Source organism: Corvus hawaiiensis, chromosome 1, assembly GCF_020740725.1.
Source record: "Corvus hawaiiensis isolate bCorHaw1 chromosome 1, bCorHaw1.pri.cur, whole genome shotgun sequence".
Lineage (NCBI taxonomy): Eukaryota > Metazoa > Chordata > Aves > Passeriformes > Corvidae > Corvus > Corvus hawaiiensis.
The window spans coordinates 52,553,360-52,568,312 of record NC_063213.1 but is presented as its reverse complement, the minus strand read 5'-3'; the positions used below and the strand labels follow the sequence as shown (position 1 = coordinate 52,568,312).

The 14,953-nt window shown below is 38.1% G+C and overlaps 1 protein-coding gene across 4 annotated transcripts in view; it reads right to left on the bottom strand.

Annotated features, from left to right (window-relative positions):
- Window positions 1-4,136: 4,136 nt before the first annotated feature.
- The window catches only part of VWDE (von Willebrand factor D and EGF domains), a 31,980-nt gene continuing 21,163 nt past the window's right edge, over window positions 4,137-14,953 (bottom strand). The window contains exons 20-30 of one of the 4 annotated variants that reach the window (XM_048304582.1): window positions 12,971-13,627; window positions 12,544-12,639; window positions 12,364-12,459; window positions 11,747-11,842; window positions 10,395-10,490; window positions 9,961-10,056; window positions 9,375-9,470; window positions 9,182-9,277; window positions 7,810-7,905; window positions 7,160-7,263; window positions 4,137-6,040 (exon numbers count right to left, since the gene is read on the bottom strand). In XM_048304582.1, coding sequence (XP_048160539.1) covers window positions 6,020-6,040; window positions 7,160-7,263; window positions 7,810-7,905; window positions 9,182-9,277; window positions 9,375-9,470; window positions 9,961-10,056; window positions 10,395-10,490; window positions 11,747-11,842; window positions 12,364-12,459; window positions 12,544-12,639; window positions 12,971-13,627 — 1,550 coding nt within the window. In that variant the 3' untranslated portion in view covers window positions 4,137-6,019. Of the gene's footprint in view, window positions 7,264-7,809; window positions 7,906-9,181; window positions 9,278-9,374; window positions 9,471-9,960; window positions 10,057-10,394; window positions 10,491-11,746; window positions 11,843-12,363; window positions 12,640-12,970; window positions 13,628-14,953 lie in introns of all 4 variants that reach the window. The other 3 variants (XM_048304556.1, XM_048304573.1, XM_048304564.1) reach the window with 3 other exon arrangements.

Genomic DNA, 14,953 nt, shown 5'->3' with positions numbered 1-14,953 from the left:
GTACTTCAGAACAGATCTCTGCTCTTCTTTTTGATTTTTCTCCCCTTTGACTAGACTTATTGTGTTATATAATTACATTTTTAAAAAGCACATGAAACAAAAATCCCTCAATTCAGATCATCAGAAGTGAATGTTAGTTCAAGTATAATTTGCTTTCAATGAGATTAAACAGTTGCAAGAGGAAACTTGCAGAGTTTGCAAGTCTCTGGAACATTACCAAACAGCAAAGCTTCTTATTTAAATCGTGGTTATCACTTTATGTCTGCTTCCTGTCCCTCCCCCCAGTCTGATCTGGATCTCAATCAGCTAAAGAGTATTTAAATAAAAACCCCAACAACCGACCCCCCCCGCCCCCCATACTTGTTCAGACAATTCTGCTGTTACTTTCTAAAAGCTTAATCCATGCTGATACTCTAAGAGTCCTTATCTCGACTACTTCTACAGTCATATTATCTGATCATCTCTCAACTACCAATTATTTCTTTTCCTTATCCCAGTGAGACAGGAAAATATATTTTTCTTCTGGAGACATTGATAATTCGATGCTATTCAAGACTGTGTTGTTACAGGAGCAGTATAATGGCAGGCTACAGACTAACAGGGAGGAAAAGCCGTGCCTGTCACAAATCACATGTGTGGGGGATGTTTGTGCTTGCCTTCTGGAAATGTTCCCGTTTGGCTTCATTTAGGTTTTGCAGGCTTTTGAATGACCTGCAGATTGGACTGAGTGTCCTATGTTCACTGTTCCTTGTCTCATTTCTGCTGTTTCCTGAGTGCTACTGTTGAGGAAGGTTTTGCCAAAACATGCTAGTCGAAACAGTCAACTTTCTGAATGATGCTCAGATCAATTTTTATTTTTTTGAGACATTGATTTTCATTGTCTTCTAGATGAAACTGGAATAATTTTTTTTTTGGTGGGAGAATTTTACTATGCATTACTTTAGTCCATTTGTCGGAGCAACATTTTAACTGTGTTTAACTAGCAGAACATGTAGCTCTCATGGCCAGTAATTTATATGGACCTGTTTCTGCCAGGATTACAAGCCACTGAGCAAAGAGGCAAAGGTAATGGGGTCTTCTTAGTTACCAATTTTTTCTACAAGAGAGAACCCAAGCATGCAGAGGGCAATTGAAAGGCAATGGTTTATTTCCTGAGACTCCTGTTTCCTGTTACAAGCAATTGCTGTGTGGTGCAGTTGAGCTTTCTCCTGTGCTTTCTTTGGAGGCTGTTGCCTTTTGTTCAGAGGAAACCTGCTGCAGAGATGTTGTGAAGGATTTCTTGCAGGGACAGGGCACAACACAAGAGGAATGCACATTTTTTTGTGCTGCTTTTGCTGTGATACACTGGCTATTTCACACTTGCTGGTGAAAAATGTGATTCTCGTGTGTGGACCAAGATGATTCCATCAATGGTTCTGAATAATTTTATAATGATGATGTTGATGAAATTCTGTGTCACAGTCCACTACATCATGCCATAATTTAGAAATTCAGGAGCTAGGCTGAATACATTAGGTGACATACTGCTTGTAGGGGAATGAAAGGGACAAAAATTACTTGCACCAGACCCAAAATTTAGAATAAATAATCAGTACTATGTAAATACAAAGAGGCATAATATCTCAGTATTATTCCCAAAAAGACTGACTTCTCCTAATAAAGACAAAAGTGACAGTAATAGTGACTAGAAGGTTGAAGAGATACTGGCATTGTCAGGAGCAAGAGACCAGGAGCAATCATTGAGAGACTGTAACTGGTGTTTCTGAACAGGCCAAAACAAATGCTAATTTAGTTTTTGGTTTAGAAATGATTGAAGTAAGCAGTAATTTGATGCCACACAGAATGCAATGGTGTATCTCAGAAATACTACTTGAACGTAGCACCATCTACTGGCTAGAGGGTTTTTTGTCGTTTTTTTTTTTTGGTTTTGCTTTTAAGAAATACTTCTTCTTATTATTCAATTAAACTTTAAGTGAGTTTAAAAGTGATTTTTCTAGTTAGTTAGAGAAATCTTAGAATGTATTATTAATGACAGTCTGTGTCCCCAGATTATTATTTTCACAGTTCAACATGCATTTACTAAAAGAGCTGCCAGTAATTCTTGCCTTTTGTTTGTTTCCTGCTCGCTGGACGATTGAACATACGAGCTACAGCATGTAATTTCTGGAGATAGGTCTTCGTGTGGAGAGATGTCATACATGCAGCTCAAAGGTCAAGAGAAGCAATACAGAACACGCTAGCTCTCTTATTCATTAGAGCTAACTGTAACACCTTACACAGATACTCTAAAACAACTGTAAAAATTTTAGCGGTATTGTAGTGGTTGCATTTTTGATAATCTGTCTTTTAAGAGTGTGCATGGAAAGGTGAGGTGTTTCTTCTTTATGGTTTACTTACATGCACATTTTTGTTTATGTTTTTTCTTCTGCTCTAAGTGCTTCTGGCAAGAATGGATTTACTTGGTCTAGCTGTAAAATATCATTTGCTGGCTAAAATGAGCTGTGGGCAGAATGACCAGATACCAGCATGTGACACCTTTATATGACAGAAACTGCATAAAAAACTTTAGTTATTAGTAAAGCTTTCTAATCTCTACATTTGGATTTGTATATGTACCTAGATGCTATGTTTTGAGAATTTAAAATTTAGGTTTTTCCATTTGGACAAATAATGGAGTGGGGGTAGACAATTTGTCAAGTAGCTTCTGTTTTTACACGTATTTACTTTAGGGTTTGTGCTGATTCTTCTTCATCAGTTTGCTTTTGGTAAATGGAAATGTTAACTTGCTTTCTCTTCTTAGCTATGAAAATATATAATTAACTTTTGTAGAAAGAAAGAGCCTTTCACATAGGGCCCACTTGTGGTTTTATTTTTAAATCACAGCCAACATGACTATCTGTGGTATCTTCTGTGATACAAGCCCTTCCTTCAGAAAACATTAATTGTAGTGCATTTTAAAGATCTTTTCAAGATCAGGGGCAAAAATCAACATGCACTTGGGAGAATTTCTGCTGGCTTGCAGAGCAACTGCAGTACAACCAGGTAATAAATGGATGATGTACGTAGGTATGATGCCTTGAAGTGGCTACCTGAAAACAGAGGCTAGACAAAATAACAGAATAAAAGTAGGTTATTTGAAGGGCCTTCAAAGGTACACCTTGGGAGTGCAAAGCCCACGAGGAGCTCCACCCAAGATGGACACTGGGTCACAGGTTCTTCATACTTTTGTAAGTTTGGTCCATTTGCACACCAGGGTTAATTCTCCAATTATAATTTCAGGCAATGATGTCATTACGCCAAGTTTGCCTGTCCTCTCAAAGGCTTTTAGTTTGCACATTTTGGGGCCTGGGACAATCAAGGTGTCCTCGAAGTGCAAACCTAGAGAGGGTTTGTTATGTCTGCCTAGCACGAGAGAACAGTAGTTAACAGGCTACACGGAACTTCAGAGTTACACACTAGGCAGTACAGGATTTAAAAAATATAAAAGTTAAAACCTAAGGCATCAGGTACCTTCCAGCACTCTTTAGTGTGTAAAGAAATCTTGCAAGAAAATTCAGTGAAGATACCAGTGCAGTGCATAATGTGGTAATCACTGCAAAATCTTCGATTTGATACAAGTTGCCCTTCATTCCTTCAGAGTGGAACTGTGTCAACTTCAACCCTTCTCCCCACTCTCAAATCCCCTAACTCTTTTGAGCCTAGTTTCAGGTTGCAATTCAAGCAGTTCTGTTAACCTCTGTACACAAGCCCTCTGTATGATTCTGCATCTTGTTACACTGAGCAATTTTACTGTATTGTTGGCATGTGCTTTCTAATTACAGTGGATCTTGTTTCCTGTGTATGATGAACAATGTAGTAACAAAGTAGTTTCAACTAATCGCATAATTACTGGGCAGTTTTGAAATAGCTGCCTGGCATTTTGCATGTACTAATAATTTTTCTGCACTATGTGCTTGCTGGAAAATAGCAAAAATAGCACAGCTTAGCACTGAGCATTTTTAGCTACTGTAGCAAAACTCTGGATGTGCCTTTGTTCACACAGCTTGCATTTGGAAAATATAAAAGAAATAATTTCTCCCTTTAAAACAATTGAAAATAAATGGCAAATACTAACAGTTATGATTAAAAATCCCTTTATTGTGCCTGAAATCCTAGAAATGCACATATATGTATTGATTAAGTTTTGTGAATGAAGGATTGCACAAACTCATTAACCAAAGTACTATTAGCAGTGCTCCAGGCAGATGTTGTCTTTCTTTTTCACACAGCACCCCTATAACTGACACATGGAACAGCAGTGATTACAGTATAAGATTATGTGATATTGGTGTGTTTGTACTTTCAAAACTTTTTCAGACACTTGTGGGTCCAAAGCATCATCCTGAGGCAGCAGTTCCGAGAGCTAGTCGGGTTTTGTTCATCGACATCTTTGTGAGATGTGAGAAAGGAAATGGCTCAAGAGGAGTAGTTTTAAATAATATAACAGTTCCCAGATCATCAGGCTATCAGCCATGTGGATGCTTGATTGAAAGAAACTATGAAAACACTAAAATTTAAAATGCAAGTGGGAAATTGGACATTTTTAAAATACACCAGTCAGGCACTTGAAAATCCATCAGGTATCATTCTGGAATGATGCTAAGCTCTCAAAATGCCAGCTTACTTTGCAAGATGACTTAAGAAGACTATCAAAAGGTGAGGAGAAATCTAGGCACAGAGCTGCTAACAGCTATGATTTGGTAATCAGCATCACAGAACTGCAGTAAATGGCAAAATTACCTCTATTTTCTTCCTGTTCAGAATTAGAGTATATAAACGGAATATTGCTCAGGAGAACAGAAAGTCATGATGTTTATTTTTGGCTTAAAAAACCAAAGCAGTAAACTTCAATGTCTTAGCTAAAGGGATGTTTGTGTCTGTTACCAGAGCTCACTTTGTTATGGCAGGAACTGAAATGTCTTTCACAGCTCTAGGACAAGATAGCAGTCCTCTATAGGAAACTTCAGAAAAACTGGAATTTTATTTTGTAAAAAACTATCTGGCAGCTGGTAGGTGCTAACAGTTCATTGGAGCAATAGGTAATGGAAAAAAGTCCTATGTTAAGTCTTTACAAATACTTTCTGATGTGATGAGTATGGATGGCATGATGTACAACAAATTTCTCCTCTTATTAGTTCCTATTTTAAGATTCAGCATTACTGAATGCATTGTTAAATTTCTCTAAGAGGCTTGGGAACAAAATTTCCTCATATTACTGACTTCCATCTCAGGGGCATAAAAGTCTTATAGACACAGGAATAATTCAAAGGCTGGCTATTCAAATTTGTGACTGTAAGTAATGAAGTCAAGACAGAAAAGTTGGAATCTGGCTTCTGGCTGCAAAGGCTTGTCGTGGATAAATCAGTCATTCTGCATCTGGCTGACTGTTAACAAGAAGGAGGCCTTGCCTTCATTGTTAGTAGCCCAGCCTCAGTTCAAGTTTCCCCTCCTTCCTTCCTATTGGCTTGTCATTAGAACAAGACTGATGTAAATACAAAACAAAGAAGAAAAACCAGTTCTGCTTTTTCTTCTGTCTGCAGCCAAATAGTATGTATGTAAACAGTGTTTATAAACAGAAGGTACCATTCACAAGTGCTGAAGTGCTACCTTCCTTGCTAGAGTCACTCAGCAGCTGCTACAGTCTTGTTCCCTCAAAAGAAATTTCATAGTCCAGTTGACTACATCAACAAACTGCAGAATTTTGGGCTCAGTTATCAGATCTGGGAATTCAATGAAGACATCAGAAGCTGTGGGGTTTGTACATGAGGTAGCAAAAAATTATAGAAATATACATATGTATAAATGACTACAAGATTGTTGTTTTGAAGCTTGCCAACATTTGTGACTAATATGAATCTTTTAAAATAAGGCTTCTGAATATTCCTTTCATTTAAATGAACTCTATAATTGCCTTCAACCCTTTTGCTATTTTCAAGTCTCATACATCCATGCAGCACTGCAACTGAATTGCCACACTTCTTCAACCATGATGTCTTTGTACCTTGGAGAGAGAAAAAAGTATTAAAACCAGACTTTAATGATGCAACCCATTTTTATGATAAAGTTTACGAAACAATTTTAATGAATCTCTGCTGGCCTGATATGCAGAATCACAACATTAAGTTAAACTTGTGTATATTGTTTTTCTGTTTCATTAAGAAAATGTGCCATTGTGATCAATGTATGACACGACACTGTCTGACTGACCAACAATATATATTTTCTAGACTAAAAATACACTAACTCTATGCAGGACATATTTATTAAAACATTTACATCAAAATTATTTCTCCCGTTGGGTCACATTTTGCTAAATCAATATAGCAAACATTACAGTCATTGATATAGGATTTGTAGTTTCATATTTTCAAAATCTGTATGAACACTTCCTTGTTTCAATTTCTGAAACATATCTACCACACCTCTCAATTCTGCTGGCACCAGAAATGTGTCTAAATATACTGAAATTAAAAGAATAGAAATACCACAGATGATGTAAGAAGAGCAGAATGCTTTTACTTCAGACACCACAAAACAGTTAGTTGTAACAAAATGTTTAATTAACAGTGAGTGAGCATCAGCACTCAAGCAAGGGAATCCAACAGAAAATTGCATGTCAAAACAGAGAAATGGCCATCATTTCCTCTGAAACAAAAAAGTAAAGTTATTCTTGAGTGACACTCGGGGATAAGTCATACTTGTATAAAACAGAGATGGACTGGCAGTGTAGCTAATTGGGAAAAGATCAGGGCTTGACTTGGTTCAAGCTGCGAAAGTCAGCAGTAGGACACTCTTCCCTAAAATGGGGCCACATGCTGGAAAAGAAAATAGTGGTTATTGTCAAGAGGATAGTTATCAATTCCTACTGCATGGCAGGAGACAATCAGCTTAATTTGAAACAAAGGAAGTTTACATTAGGTGCTGAGAAAAATTCTGTAGGTATTAGAACCTAAAAATTACTGGAATAGCTCTTAGGAATTCCATTAATTTTCTCTTGCTGCGGAATGAAAGGAAGAAATCAGACAAAATACACATTTGATGTATATCATGCTGCTTCACTGGACAAGAGTGGACTAGTTAATTAGCTCCCAGATCTCTGGTGTCTTAACTCTACACATACCTGAATTTTCTTCCCACAGAGGACTCCAGCATAACCTGGACGACATGAGCACACGTTGGGCAATACACACTTGCCTCCAAACAGACACTTCTGGGTGCACACAGCTAAAACAAGAGAGGTACATATGAGGCTTTATTCATGAACAAATGAATAATTCATTGGTGAAGGAAAAGTGGGTGCCATCTCTATATACTTATTCTGTTTGCTTGTAGGAACCAAGACCTTGGAAGGCATTTTCACAGGGTAAGGACACTTAAAGGCCACATGGAGCCAACAGTGTTCTTATGTCTATCCCATCCCCCTTTTGCTTTGATGCAGATTTAACATGAGAACACACTGAAGGCATGAATGAGACTGAGCAAAGAACACGAGTAAGGTGTTTTTTAGCACACCTTGCTATTTCAAGCTATTGCAATGGCCTCTCAGCAGCATACAACACTGGAGCAGGCCAACACATACTGCCAGGGTCCCAGAGTGCCATCAGATCCTGGAAGGCTTCAGAAGGGGCAGAGCTATCTTTACTCTTTATCCTGCCTTTGACACAGATGTGGCTAAACTACATGCAAGGTATAGGACTTCTCTGCACTGCATGTGGCTGAAGCACTCTGAACTGTGCTGAAGCAAGAGGTTACAGGTCACATCATTCTTACGTGTTTGACACTGAATTCCTTCCCACTGTGGAGGACAATGACAGGTACTCGGTCCAATACACTCCCCACCGTTCTCACATTCCTGAAGACAGATTGCTGCACAAACATCATCACAAAATATGGTTATATCCCAAGTGGTTACATTGAGTTTTTATTCAGATTTCAGGATGCCCACGAGAGGTTGTGCTTTTCATACTCAAGAGTCACATCATATTCACTCAAATATCTAAGGCCAACAGGATATTAAATAACAAAGGCAACTAGAAACAAAAATCTCTACAACCAACCACAGTCAGAGGTTCTGCTGCATCACAGATTGCTACAAAAGCCTGAAATACTGAATTAAGACAGCAACATTAATGAGCTTTATCTTTTGCAAATTTACCTTCTAAAGCATACACCTTGGTGAGAGATCTTTTGTCTGTCATGCAACTGAATACCCAATGAATCAAGAATATTTGATCCAAAGTTATTTTCTATGACCCATTTGCCTGTACATTTGTCCCTGCTTATTAAGCCATGATCTAACCCACATTATTTTCATTCATTCATAGCTGACTATTTGATAATCAAATCTCTCTTCCACAGTGTCCAAGAATATCTCACCCCTGTAAATACTGGTAATATTTTTTTTTTAAAAACAACCCCTTTCCAATAATTACAGAAAGTAATACAGGGGAATTTATTTTTCCTCCATGCCATTAGAGAGCTCATTGCCCACATCAATTCTCAAGCCTCGGGTGGGTACTATGACAGACACTAACACTTTAGCTATGGGATTTCTACCATCATGCTGATTTTCATGCAGACTGTGCTTTTATCCATGCTGGCACAATTTATTTATGCACCATCAATATCTTTATTAAGATACAATGTGACCCACAGATGTGCAACCATCACAGTACTATTTCTACCTGTCCCAAAGAGCTTGTACCCATTGCATATTTTATTCCCATCACCTCCAACTGTTTCCACAGTTTTCCAATATTTCACTGAACTTCTTTTTCTATTATATCTGGTTTTATGTCCTACAGCACAAATTGAATTTCTTTCACTTTTTTGACTTATCTCTTTGCAGAAATGCAGATGTTTTTATTTACGCAAGAATCCAGAAAGAAACAAATAATATTTGCTATACAAGAATTTAACAGACATTTCGGTCTCATGATTTCGCCTAAGAACTGCATGGTATTAGTTCTCCATTCTAAATTTTGCTGCCAAGTTATAGATCACTATTTTTTCAATGTGAATAGATGTGTATATATTCTTAAGTTCTTTGGCACTAACTTTGTATTACTTGCATGGACAGAGTTGTCCTGAGTCACATACTACTTTTAAGGTATGGTTCTCCTGGTAACTACGAGGTACTTACGAGAGTTACATCTTTTTCCTCTCCATCCTGAAGGACAAGAGCAAATGTTTGGGCTTACACATCTTCCTCCGTTCATACACATTGGCTCACACACACCTTAAAATCAAAAAATCTGCTGTTTAATACATTTAACTGATTACAGAATAATTTATTGGTTATTTTTGGGTCACAGAAGATTTTAACGCTGGCTTACTTTTTTCACATCTTCTGCCTGTGTACCCATCAGGACAAGTACAGACATTATTTCTCATGCAGTGACCACCATTCTTACACGGAGGGCTGCAGACAGCTAAAAGATACAAACAGGAGGAAAAGGCTGTAGTTTGGACTTTGACTTAGTGATATACTTTTGGGAAACAAGAGAGCAACACTAAGATTCTGACAGTTTGTATGGACAATTCAGCACTATCAGGCCTGCCTTGTAAAAATCATACTACTGTGTTTTGGTGCAAACATCAATAGTAAAGGCAAAATCAGATAAAAAGGAGTTGAGGTTTGCAACTGTATGTGTACACAAGCAACCAGACTACACATTACATACAATGAAACTGGTTGAAAGCTGCATAAATGTTGAGTGGAATACAAGACTAATTTTGAGTCTTCATTCTCCTTGGACAGTTGTTGAATCAGCCATAAAATCTAAAAAATAATGTAATTTTTGTTTTGCACCACTTCTCAGGTACATGACTTGATTGTTAATTTTGTGTCATGATTTTTTCTCACAGATTTCCTCATAATAGCAATTAAGGAGTGGGGAGAAGAAAAAAAGAAAATATTACCATTCTGACAGTGGGCACCAAAGAATCCATGTGGACACAGGCAAACATCTGGCTTAGTACAGGAACCACCATTGAGACACACAGGATTACACATTGCTGCAGAAATAGGGTCAAGAAGAGTGGGAAGCACAACATCCAAATAAAGTCCATAAAATACATGTGTCTGTTTCAAGAACAGGAATTAAACACCTAAGATAACTGCAGGCAACATCATTCCCATAGAATCTTTACACCAAATTAAGGCATCAGTATAAGATTTCCCAGAGGTGCTGCTGGCAGCAGAAGTAACATGCAGAGACACAAGGGAGTGTGGGGGCCCTGCAGCAGAGAGCAGCTGCCCATTGCTGCCACCTGAGCCATGCAGTTCCAAATTTCAAGCTATGGGAGGTCCTATGGATGCTTTTCCAGGAACATGGAAGTTGCAGGGGTGTTACCTGTACTGCAGGTGGGTCCGTACCACCCAGGTTTACACTGGCAGACGTCTGGGGTGAGACATTCACCACCATTTTCACAGTGCCTGTTGCAAACCACTACCATCCGAGAAGTTGGGGAAAACCATCGGAGAAGGCAGGGGAGGAGACAGGGGGTAGGAGGACAAGAAAGAGATTACAAAGTATTCTTGATTTGTTTTCCAGTTCCTTCCCAAAAATTAACACTGGAAGTAACATACAATTCCACTAGTAGAAGAGGAATTGCTAAACAGAGTAATCTAGTCTCATACCCATAATAGCTAGCACCAGATGACAAAGGTAAGTAAAATGTTTTTCTATGCAATTATCCATGGTCTGGTTATATATAATGTTAAAAATCTAGAAATTTAGAAAAAAAAATTTCTAAACCAAATGGGAAATGCAATACTAAGAGACAAATGGACTGTGTTACATGATGCAAGAGCAGCTGCACGCACACAGTAACACGAGACTGACAAGCAAAGACATTAAAATATCACAGCTGGGGAAAACCATGAATCACTTCTTCAGGGAGACATCTCATTCTCTTTAGTACTGCTTCACAAAGAGCAGCTTTTTTCTGTCAAAATTGAAACTAGAACAAGAAAACCTGAAAAAAAGTCCTGGGATTTGAGGAGGACAAACAAAGGACTTTCTGAATTCAGGGTTAATAATGCAATGGTACGTTCATGTGAAAAATACATAAACAGCATGTATAAATTTGGATTCTCTGAAGGATACAAATTACCTGTATAAAATCTACCCAAAATTTGGAGTTGCCAAATTGCAGAATGTATGATTTGATATGTAAAAGACAATTTATGTGAGACAAAGAAATTCCAATCTTTCAGTTATGATCACAGCAAATTTTTCAATTTTCAGGCCAGGTAAAAGGAAAAAGACACCGTAATGTGGTTCTGAATTCAATTTTCCTGTATCCCAGTCTTTCTGACACACCATTCACTGACAACAACTTCTGAATGTACCCAAGTATCTAATCAATCTGAGCTAATAAAAGTTAAAAAGCTGCCAGGACATATGAAACATCTGCGTGTTTTTCTAAAGATGTTATCAGTTATCACATACAAAATGTACTCAATTTTTCCATGCCCATGAATCATAAAATATAAATTATTTGCACCTTTTATAATGCATTATGTTTTCAAAGTGATGTGCAGTTTCATGATGTTCAAAAAGCTCAAGTATGGGAACCTTCAAAGAGGCACAGGTATTATGTCATTTGCTAGCATAAGACCGAGGGGATAAAAAATCTGCTTTCTTGCTCCCGAAGAACAGGAAAAATGCCATTTGTTTTTCTCTTATGCTCTTTAGCTTACTTGTATCACATCTTGGTCCCACAAAACCATATGGGCAGGTGCAGAGATTTCTGGCCAAGCACGTCCCTCCATTTTGACACGGTGGTTTACAATGTGCTGCAGATATAGAATTATGTTGTTCAAGGAATCACCTCTAGAAAGACGCATGGGCTGGTTATGCTTTATAAAAAAGCAAATGTTAATACCTGACAGTGAGCAAAAAAATGGAAATAAAATAAGGAGATACATGCAATGCCTTTTGACAAGAGTAAGTAACAACAACCACTTCAATAGTACGGAGTCCCAACTGTGGTGGTCACCCTGAAGAAAAGAAAGCTGACACAATTTCCAGACAGTGCTTCCCACTCTTCAGGAGTGTTTAGCTTAGAGGCAACTACATTCACTGGTGAACTGCTCTGCTTACTGTGAAGGCTAAATTTAGGAATATCCAATCATAAGCAACATTTACAGTGTATATCAAGAAAACCAGGACATATACCAACATGTAACTCAAGAGTCCTGTTGCAGTGACAGTAAAATGAACACACCTTTTTGCTGGCAGAAGGAACAGACATGGGAGTTGTTCACAGCATCCTTTGGGTAGTTATGGATTTAAAAGCAAAAACTACTATATTTACCTTCCTCACAAGTGGAGCCACTGTATCCTGGTAAACACTCACAGATGTTGGGCTTAATGCACTTCCCATGGTTTTTGCAATCAGGTCTGCATAGAGCTGGCAAAAAAATCAACAGCACTCTGCAAGTTATTAATTTGTGCATATGAGTTACCAAAGGCAAAATTAACATGCCATACTCACCAGCCTGACAGTTATAACCAGCATAACCAGGCTTGCATTTACAAATATTGGGTGCCACACACTCCATATTTTTGCCACAAGGTTGTCTACATCTTGCTGAAAGGCAATGAAGAAGACAAAGAAAAGAATAAGGAAAATGAAAGTGGCATTTCAGCACAATGTGTCTTGCCTAACGTAGTGAACCAATTACAGAGAATCCATTGTGTCCCTGCCCATAAATGAGGAGTCTAAGACACATCAGAAAAGCATTTTTAAGTGCATCAATACAACTAAAAGCCTGTAGGCTATGCCAATATTAAGAATGAAAATGAGAAAATTCAATATACCACACTTTCCACTGATTATACAGTAACAATATACTTTCAAGTGATAAAGACATCTCGAGATCCTTTTCTTCAAAGCATTTAAGCACAATTATTTGTAATACCTCTGCAAGTGAAGCCATCTCCATAATAACCATAAGGACAATGACCACACTTGACACTTCCATCTTGACTTGGCTCACAGGGTACACCAGGAAAACAAGGTAAATCAGAACAGGTCACTGCTTTAGGAATCACTGTTTCACTCAATTCTTCAGGAAACATTTTTGGTGGGACAGTGACTTCAACAAGGGAAAAAGGTAAATGACTAGCTTTATGCTTAGCTAATAGGTGCAGAACTCTCTGAGCATTTCCACCTTTGAAGGCTTTGTTTGGCAAAGAATATCCTTTGCTTATACTTGCTCTGCTACTAGGGGAAGTCTTCCTGTTGCTCTCAAAATAGCTGAAGGCCTCAGTTTGTGTTCTTGTTTCCTTCTCAGGTGATACAGCACGGCTCCTTGAAGAGGCAGCCTTCACAGCATGTACCGAAGAACTGTTTTCCATGTCAGAAAGGTGACCACTGATGGTGCTCAGAGCAGGTTGTACAGAAGCAGTTCTCTGAGAATCAGGTGTCTTCCAGCCAGTGATTGTTTTTACTCTGGAGGCTGGTGGCATGCTGCTACTGACCATTTCTGTAGAAATAAATCTCTTTGGGACATCTGTAGAACTGGGAATATAACTTGACATTCTTAGAACCTTCTCAAAGGATGATGGTTGAAAACCTACAACATGTTAGAAAGAAATGGGGAAGAAGTATGTGAATACCATCAGACTTTTTTCCTTTTGAGGGTGGGGAATGTTTTCTGAACAGATAAACATACAGCCCATTCATTCTGTGCTTCAGGAAGTCTCTCCTTGTGCTACCTCAGAATGTAAGCATGCAGTAGAACCTAACTGAGAGAATTAGAGAAGATCAAGGTATTCTGATTATAACCATTCCTGCCCTCACCATGGCCTTTTCTTGGCTGGAAGAAAAGGAGAAAGCACGATTTATATGAGGCAGACAGCAGAGATTTTCCCATATTAGGTCAATAAACAGATTTACTGTCAGCAGATTATCAGCTCCATACATTGCTTTCAACTAGGTAACTGAAAGAATTTAAAGCAAAAATATTGTATATGGTTCATCAGTGTGTCTCAGCACTAGAAGCAGAGATAAAATCACATGTATTTAGATGCTTAGACACACTGATGCACCACGGACATTCTAGGTGAATGAGCCACCAACTTGTAGCAAAAGTATTAACATGTTTTATTCTTCAAAATTTATAATCAACTTTCTCAAAGTTTTTACTTGGGTTTTAGTAGTGGGATGTTTCAACTGTTTAATAAACATCAGAGATTGACTCAGTCTCCTCATTCAAAAGAGTGCAAAATGAATGATAAGTTCTTCGTATTCTGCCCAGGGAAAGTGTGTGGTTTGTGGAAAGAAGTACAGCACTGTAATCCCAGACTGGTAGAATACTGTATATGTGGTTTTAGCATTATGGGGCAGTGGAGGAATGAAACCTTAATCCATTTATAACTAGAAAATGGTTTACAAAAGGTTAAACTTTACTGAATTGTAGTAGTGTGGTCTCCCACTGCCTAAAAGCAAACCATTTTGTAGCTGATGAAGAATTAGCCAGCACTGGTAGTGCAGTGAGAGAGTCTTCCTTCTACCCCAACAACAATTCAGAGATGAAGGGAAAAGACACAAAGAAACCCCCAGCAGGCACAGACCAGGAAATGCCAGCAACAGCATTTACAGAGTTTTGGAATAAAGACATGCACTTGCCATATCCTTCACCTTTGCTTTGAGTTAAAGTAGGAAAATGGCATTCAGCATAATGCCATAAACTTTTGCTTATCTCATATAACAGATGTCCCTATCCCCATGTTACCTATTTTATGTCAGTGGTTAGTCACTAAAACAAAAGGCAACTGTAAGAGTGTCATACATCACACTGTTAATAAAATGACTTGACTGACCCAAGGGATTTGTTGATATTGACATTTCAGTCTCATTTTTCAGATCAGAATACAGCCCCAGTAATTAATGAATTGTG